The sequence below is a fragment of the Cyanistes caeruleus genome, chromosome 2 (genome assembly GCF_971803275.1).
Source record: "Cyanistes caeruleus chromosome 2, bCyaCae1.hap1.1, whole genome shotgun sequence".
In the NCBI taxonomy this organism is placed as follows: Eukaryota; Metazoa; Chordata; class Aves; order Passeriformes; family Paridae; genus Cyanistes; species Cyanistes caeruleus.
In genome coordinates, this window is record NC_141702.1 from 3,355,625 (window position 1) to 3,364,293 (window position 8,669).

General features: G+C 54.7%; 1 protein-coding gene across 1 annotated transcript in view; it reads right to left on the reverse strand.

Moving 5' to 3' along the window:
* Positions 1-6,718, reverse strand: part of XKR6 (XK related 6) — a 168,417-nt gene extending 161,699 nt beyond the window's left edge. Inside the window, exon 1 of the mRNA XM_086875584.1 lies at positions 5,940-6,718. Within this exon, the coding sequence (XP_086731710.1) occupies positions 5,940-6,670 (731 nt within the window). The 5' untranslated portion in view covers positions 6,671-6,718. The remainder of the gene's footprint in view (positions 1-5,939) is intronic.
* Between the last annotated feature and the right edge of the window lie 1,951 nt (positions 6,719-8,669).

Here is an 8,669-nt window from a genome sequence, read left to right on the forward strand (position 1 = left end):
ACAGCTTCCAAGAGCAAACCAAACTCCAGTTTCTCCTCCAAATCCCACTCCCCACCACCCCAAGCCATGCTGTCTCTACAGAAACACTGGGTCAAATGGAAAGGGGAGTTCCCAGCAGGTCAGGGCAGGATATTACTTCTCCCAAGGAAAGATCTGGAGAAATCTCTGCCCTCCCAAGGCTGGCCCAGCAGATCCGCTCCAACATCTGTGGTTGGACCCCCTCTAGTGGGAACCACTCAATAAGACACAGAGCATCACCACCACCCACCACCCATGGAGACCCCACTCAAGGGATAAAGCCCTCTTCCCATCGTTACTACTACTACTATTATTATTATTATTATTATTATTATTATTATTATTATTATTATCATTATCATTATCATTATTATTACTATTATCATTACTATTATTATTACTATTATTTCCACTCTCTTGCAACCTACACGCTCTGTAGATGTTGTTGGACCTCTACACCCACAGCCCAGCACTTCCTTATGAAGATCCTGCAGAAATGGGGGTGGAATGGGTAAGTTTTTTGCAAAGGAGAACAACCTCGCTGGAAAAAAATATAAGAAGTTATACCCCAGACCTGATTTTGTAGGGAGAACATATTTATCATCTATCCCAGAATGTCTTCCCTCTGCCAACTTGTCAAAAGCTGACAAAACTCCATACTATAAAAGCAAGCTGTTAAAACTTGGCTAAAAGGAAAAACTCAGCTGCCAGACAAGCTAACCAGAAAAAGCTGAAAGAAATATTCCAACGTGCCAGGGAAGGCAGTAAATTCACAGAAAAGCTCTACAGAGCTGAACATTCCAAACCAAGACAAGGAGGCAGCATTAGGTCAGCAGCTTCTGGTTCATCTGCTGTTTGACAAGCAGATGGCTCCCACTTTGAGGGATTTGGGCAGAGAACTTCAGAGTTGTAGCTGCCTGTATTTCTAAACTACCCGAAATAATGTGTCTCTAACTCACAAAGTTCATCCCAGACAAAGTATTTTAGGAGAGCCTGAACCCACTCAACACAAAGTCATTAAATGCCACATATTCCATTTCAGCCCATTGATTCATCCTTCCACCTCTGAAGACGAACAGCTCACAGATTTGGTCTTTCCACTAATAAAAAAGATGCCAACTCTCTGCCTAAATTAGGGATTTCTCACCATGTACATACATAAGACAAATTTTAATGTCACAACAGTGACAAGGGTTGTTGTGGTTTGCTGGGGTTTCTTGTACAGAATGTTTTTCTCCTAGATCTGTATTCAAATCTGTTTTAATAACAAACCACATAAACAGAGCAAATTCATGTCCCAAAACTCACCATCACTGATAGTTTAACAAAGATTTCCAGCTGGTCAGCATTCATTTTAGCTCAGCTCCACATCCCGTTAATCCAATGGAATCCAATAATGTTTGCTTTAATAGCACGGCGCAACGCAAGGGATCGGACTTTCCACTCTAAAGCCCCTACTCCAGGGCAGCATCCATGACCCAGTAACCCACTTCCAGCAGAGGTTAAGGAAAGGTACATCAGACAGGGAAATTCACTCCTGTCATTCATATAACCTGTGCAACTACTCGAGATACCAAAACTTCTGCTTCTCCTGAATTTACACGGCTGAGCAACTCCAGCAAAAGCAACAGCCCTGTCTTCATCATGTTTCCAGCAAAACCACAGCATCCCTCCTCAAGGAACAGCCCTTGGCAGCTTGCATTGCAGCACCTCTATAATGAGCATAATGTGCACCAACTGGCATCCTTTGCTTTTTGGATAGTCTGGATGAATTGTCCAAGTCCTCAAGACAATCTAAGATTTGAGGGGAAGGTGAATAGTGTAGGTTTACGAAGGTAAAAACCCCAGGAGCAGAGTTTTATTGGTGGGAATGGCATTGCAGATCAGAGTACTGGCATCCGTTTGAGAACAGACTACTTCCAGCAAGAATTCAAAAAATATATATCTATAAACAAACGTATGTTTTTACTATTTTTCCAACAGCCACTATAGACAGACAGTATTAACACATCCTTCAGATCCCAGCTGAACTAAAAAAAAAACCCTGAAAAACCACAGGAATATCACAAAGCCCCCCCTCAGCACTCGTACTGCCCCCTCAGCCCTCCTGCCTAGTCACGATCCACCCTCTGAATACAACACAAACAGACAAAGCCCCCATCCAGACTGCTCCAAAACAAGCTCCTTCTCCCACAATCCTGACAAAATGAAGAGACAGCCTTGCTAAAATAAGATCCCGATGTATATTTATATTTCTGCCATAAAATGCTATTTATTCACTATCTTATAGGCGAGCCTTCCCAGTATTTACGAGAAGAAGCCACCACAGGAATTGTGTCATCCCTGAAAAATCCAAACACAGATTTACCTAACGTATTCAGGATGAGAATTCCTGTACTACTCCCACCTGCCCCCCTCCTATTCTCCACGATTTCTCTCCCAGCTGCTGAGCAACACCCACGACATCCCCTACGTAAGGTACGATCCCGATTACGCTCCATGCAGCGGCAGCGCGGATCTGTGATCCCTCAGGAAACCGGGCTCGGAGCATTACGCACTGAACTTACGCTGTCCCAGCTTTTCCTCCTCCATCCCCACGTCTAAACTTCTCCCCAGCACGCAGCGATTGCGCTGCAGGCAAAGGCGGCCAAACCAGTGTGTTCCAGTATTAGTCCCATCACCGCATCTGAGATTAATTTTAATGGCGTTGGCAATAGCTGTAGTGGGAATGCAAAAAGACACCCTTGTGGAGGCTGCTCCACAGATCCCAGGAAGTTAATTCTGGCTCTGGTCAGATATTGGGAGTTGGCTCCACGCTGTCCAGCGTGCCTTAAAGAGCGGGAGCTGGGTGTTGGTGGGATTAGAGATCAACAGGAGAGAAAGCTCCCTGATTTCACCTAACGTGATCCGGGCTGCAGCACTCCTTGTCAGTCCCCTTTGGCATTCCCAGCCCTGCACAATCTCAGAAGTAAATGTTTTCCTCTGCATTAGCAGAGCAGGGAAAAGTCTGGGCAACTTGAGTTTTGTTTCTTCCTATTACCCAAAAAATCAGCCCCCCACATGAACCCCTCTGTCCCTGTCTGCATCCCTTCAGCATTCCCCTCCCCACACGCTCACTCGAGCGTGCCATGGCACGGGGTGTTTGTGCACAGCTAAAACACAATCATTTCTTCTGCCTGACTCCAAGAAAGGAAAAATCCAACTTGCCAGGGGAGCATCTGCATTGAGAACCGCTTTTGCTGATGGGATCAGCACTTGGGAGTTTCAGGGAAAGCAGCAGAAAGGGTCGCGGACCAATTCATCATCCTCGCACGCACCACCCGCAGACATCCCCCTCCCGCCACCCCCCAGCCCAAATCCCGCCTGTAAAAAACCCATAAAAATAGAATAAACCCCCAAGCAGAAGTTGAGAACAAATGTGCTTTGAACGTTGCACAAATGACATTGAAGATGCAGAAGTATGTATTTGCTGTTGCACTGCATGATTGCTTGGGCTTATTTCCTACGTACACATCTCACGCACCCTTCCCACGCAGATCCCCTCCCCTCCACCCCCGCGGCTTCTTCAAAAAAAATTGGGAAAATAAAAATCTTTGATCCCTAAGGATTATTTTAAAAGCTACAAACGCCAAGTGACCCCCATCTAGAGCCTCTTCCCTACAGCCTGACCCATCCATGGGGTGGAGAAGGTGCAGCCACCACCCCATGACACAACCCAGAGGTGTTCCTATGCCCCCATCCCAAATCTCACACCCCTTCCACGTTACCAACCCGCGCCCCAGCTCAGAGGATGCTGGGCCAAGCCGGGTTTTTACAGCTGTCCTTACACCACCTCTTTCTGAGAGCCCGACATCTCTGTGGCAGTGTTTGCATCCACAGGCTTTCATCCTGGAGAATCCCTCCCTGCCTCCTCCCACCTCTCTTTTTGGGAAGGATAACGTAATTTCCAGCTCGCACTGGAGGATGATTTTTAATTCCTGCCGAGCCCGAGGTCGCTTCCCAGACCCGTCCTCCGGCCAGCGTTTCCTCCACCCCAGGACCTCTCCCTCCGGCAGGGAACAGTCCCTTATCCCTGACCTTCAGGCTCGCACCAGCAGCCCCACCGCCGCCGTCCCCACCGAGGAGCTTTCTCCTTTCTCCAAAGCCACAGCCGAGGCATCACGCTGCGTTTTTCCACTCCCAGCACCCGCTCCTTCGGTTCAGGGGGAGTCGGCGAGCCAGCAGCTCCCGCTCCACTAGCTGGGGAAAGGCTCTGGGGGATAGATGAGACCCTCACCCCTCATCCCTGCGGGATCTGTGCCAGGAGGACATCAACCCTCTGGAACCAGCACGTCCCAGTGCTTGGCAGCCACGGGTCCATCTCCCCGCAGACCCTCTCTGGAGCAGCCCCTGCATTCCATGGAGTCTTTTCCTGGCTGCCCCCTGGCTCCAGGAGGAGGGTGGTGGGGTGAGTCCCCCCCAGGGCCACAGGACCTCCCTCTGCAGCGCTGCCACTGCCAGGGTCACCCCCAGCTTGTCCTGAAGGGAAGAGCAGCTCTCAAGACCCCCCTTTCCCCATCCTGCCCCATGTCTATGAAGCACCATTTCATTCCCACGGAGCTAGAATCCCTTCCATCCCACACCATGGGGGGCACTGAACTGTGTCCCCTCCAAGATGTGAGGTGACAGCAGTCCTATTCCCCTCTCCACAGCCCCACACGCTCATTTGAGGGGGCATCTTTTCTCCCTTGGGGCTCTTCTCAGTGAAGAAGAGGTCACCCCCAATCTCCACGTGGGGAGTACCATCTCATGTCCTGCTTGTGCCAACCAACCCCACTCATCCCACCTCAGCCCCACAGACACATTTTGGGGGAACTTCTTTTCCCCTCAAATGTCCTCTCAGTACAACAGGGACCTTGACACCCCTTCCACCGTGGGGAGCACTGACAAGGGTCCACCTCAGACTATAAGGTGACAATGACCCCCATGTCCCCCACCTCAGCCCCTCAGGCTCATTTTGTGGGAATCGCTCCCCCCTTTGGGTCTCTCCTCATTCAAAGTTGGAGTAACCCCCAAATCTCCCCTCCATCTCCACGTGGGAAGCACCGCGCTGACCATCACCACACTGAGCCACATCCATCTCAGACCACAAGCTGACAACAACCCCCATCTGCCCCACCTCAGCCAGGGACAGTGACCCATGCCCACCTCAAATCATGAGGTGACACTGACCCCCATTGGTCCCATCTCAGCCAGGGGACAGTGATCCACCTCAAGCCATCAGATGACACTGCCCCACATCTGCCTCAAACCACGAGGTAACAGCAATGGCCATCTGGTCCACCTCAGCTAGGGGACAGTGACCCACCTCAGCACACTGAGGTGATACTGACCCCCATCTGCCCCACCTTGTGCAGGGGACACTGACCCACCTTAAACCAAGAGACGACACTGATCCACCTCAAACCAGGAGGTGGACACTGACCCACTCCACCTTGGACCACAAGGTGACACTGACCCACGTCCACCTTGGACCACGAGCTGAGAGCTCCCCACCTCATCCAGGGGACAAGTGACCCATTTTAAACAGGAGGGTGACACCGACCCATGCCCATCTTGGACCACGAGCTGACAGTCACCCACATCCGCATCAAACCAGGTGCTGACAACTACCTCGGCCAGCGCACACTGACCCACCTTGGACCACAGGGGACACTGACCCACGTCCACCTTGGACCGCGAGGTGACACTGTCCCCGTCCATCTCAAACCAGGAGGTGACACTGTCCCCGTCCACCTCCAGCCAGGATGTGCCAGTGCCCCGCATCCCCCTGGCACCGGGCGCTCGCAGCCCCCGCTCCCGCCCCTCCGCGGCCGCGGTCCCCGAGCCAGCGCGCCGCCCGCCCCGCCGGGGGCACGGCGGACTCCCCGGCCGCCCCTTACCTCCAGACCTGCCCCATCTGCAGCAGGTGGATGACGGACTGCCAGACCCAGACGGAGATCCTGCAGAGGCGCTGCGCCCCGGGGGTGGCGGTGCCGCCGGCTCCTCCTACCCCGCCGGCGGGTCCCCCACGCCGGCCCGCGGTCCCCCCCATCATGGGCGGCCCGCGGCTGCTGAGCCCCTGCACGGCGCCCAGCCCGCCGCCCGTGTAGTCCTGCACGAACCAGCGGAAGCTCAGGATCTGCACCAGCACCGAGGGCAGCAGCACGAAGGCCAGGGTGAGGCCGCACCACACGTAGTCCCGCCGGCCGTAGTGGTGCAGCGCCAGCCACAGGTCCGTGCCCACATCCCCCAGCAGCACCAGCAGCGCCAGCACGATCCACAGGCAGTCCAGCCACGGCCGCTCGGCCGCCTCGCCGCCCTCCGGCGGCCCTTCGGCGGCGGCGGCGGGGGGGCGCGGGGCCAGCGGCTCGGCGGCGGCGGTGGCGGCGGCCCGCCCGAAGAGGTTCCGCAGGCAGGCGCTCCGGCAGCCCCAGTAGCAAGACGACGTGTTGCAGCAGTGGCAGATGTGCAAGGAGCTGCTTGCGCCCGGCTCCTCCGCCACCTCGGCCGCCGCTGCCCCGACGCCGCCGCCCGTGGCCGCCGCCGCCTCGTCCAGGTTGTGCAGCTGGGCGAAGCCGCTGCCGCCGCCGCCGCCGCCGCCGCCGCCGCCGCCATCCGACTTGGCCGCCATCTTGCTGCCGCCGCCGCCGCGTCCCCGGCCCGTTCGCCGGGCGCTCGCTCGCTCTGCCCCCCGGTGCCCGCTCCCCCCGCCCGCCGCTTCCGGGGGCGGCGCTTCCGCGGCGCGCGGGACGGGCCGGGGCCGCCTGGCGGCGACAGCGACCGGCGGCGGGAGCGCGGCGGGGCCGGCGCGGACGGGAGGGAGCGGCGCCTTCCCCGCCCCGTGCCGCGGGTACGGACAGCGGCCGCGGCGGCGGGATGCTCCGTGCACCGTCCGACCCGGCCCGGGGAACTCGCGGGGATGAGGCCTGGAGAAGGGGAGGCTGAGGGGGGATCTCACCGCGATCTGCAACTTCCTCGTGAGGGGAAGAGGAGGAGCGGGCGCTGGGCTCTGCTCTGTGCTGAGCCGGGACAGCAGTGAGGGAATGGCCTGGAGTTGTGGCAGGGCAAGGTTAGGATGGATACTGGGAAAAGGTTCCAATCCCAGAGGGTGGCTGGGTGCTGGAACAGCTCCTCAGGGAATGGTCACAGCACCAAACCTGACAGAGCTCAAGGAGCAGTTGGACAACGCTTCTCAGGCACAGGGTGGGATTGTTGGGGATTCTGCTGTGTAGGACCGGCAGATGATCCTTGTGGGTTCCTTCCAACCCAGCTTCCAACACAGTGATTCTGTGAACAACCTTCGCCCTCACAGGTCTCAAAATCCTCACAAGGAGGAATTTCTTCCTAAAATCCCATCTAGCCTTGCCCGCTTTCAACTTAAAACCATTCACCTTTGTCCTGTCACTCCATGCCCTTGTCCAGTGTTCCTCTCCAGCTTTCTTCCAGCTCCCTTACAGAATCACAGAATTAGGTTGGAAAATACCTCTGGCATCAACGAGTCCAACTGTTAGCCCATGGACATGATCATGCCTAAATTGTATCCCCAAGTTCTACATCTACACATGTTTTGAAAACCTCCAGGAAGAGAGGTTCCACCATCAGGTTGCCTTGGGCAGCCTGTTCCATTGCCTGAGCACTCTTTGCATGAAGAATATATTTTTTTTTTAATATCTGGTCTAAACCTCCCCAGTTACAACTTGAGATCACAGAATCACAGAATCACAAAATCATTTAGGTTGGAAAACACACCTGAAATCATTGAGTCCAGCCTCTGACCAAACACCACCTTGTCAACCACAGCAGAGAGCTGAGTGCCATGTTCAGTCATTCCTTGAACACCTCCAGGGATGGTGGCTCCACAATCTCACTGGGCAGCCTGTTCCAATGCCTAATCACCCGTTTTGGGAAGAAATTTCTCCTAATGTCCAATCTGAAACTCCTCTCCAGCCACATCAGACCTGGCCTCTAAGATCTCCCCAGGGTTCTCTTCTCCAGGTTGAACAACCCCAGTTCTCTCAGCCTTTACTCATAGGAGAGGTGTTCCATCTATTTAGTCTTCTTGAAATCACAAAACCTACACTGAATCATAAAATATTCTGATTTGGAAGGGACACACAAGTGCCACACTTGACCTTGCTTGGGACACCCCAACTATCCCATCCTGTGCCTGAGAGCATTGTCCATGCTGGAGCTCCTGGAGCTCTGGGAGCCTTGGGACCATGCCCATTCCCTGGGGTGCTTGTTCAGTGCCCAGCCACCCCTGGGGGAAGAACCTTCCCCTGATATCCAACCCAAATTCCCCTGACACAGCTCCAGCCCTTCCCTGGGTCCTGCCCCTGTCACTGGGAGAAGAGATTGGAGCTGCCCCTCAGGAGGAACTGCAACCCCCAGTGAGATCTGATCTCCATCTCCTCCAGCTGAACAAACCCAGTGACATTATCATCTCTTCATACGGCCCCTGAGACCCTTCACTCTCTTCCTGGCTTTCCTCTGGACACTCAGAAAGTTCCACTGTGCTTCCTCCCCCAAGACCCAAGTGCTGATACCCCCATTCCCCAGACCAGCCTCAGCTGGATCCCTGCTCCCAAATCAGCTCCCCAGTCCTGTGTCATCTGCCCTGTCACCTGCTC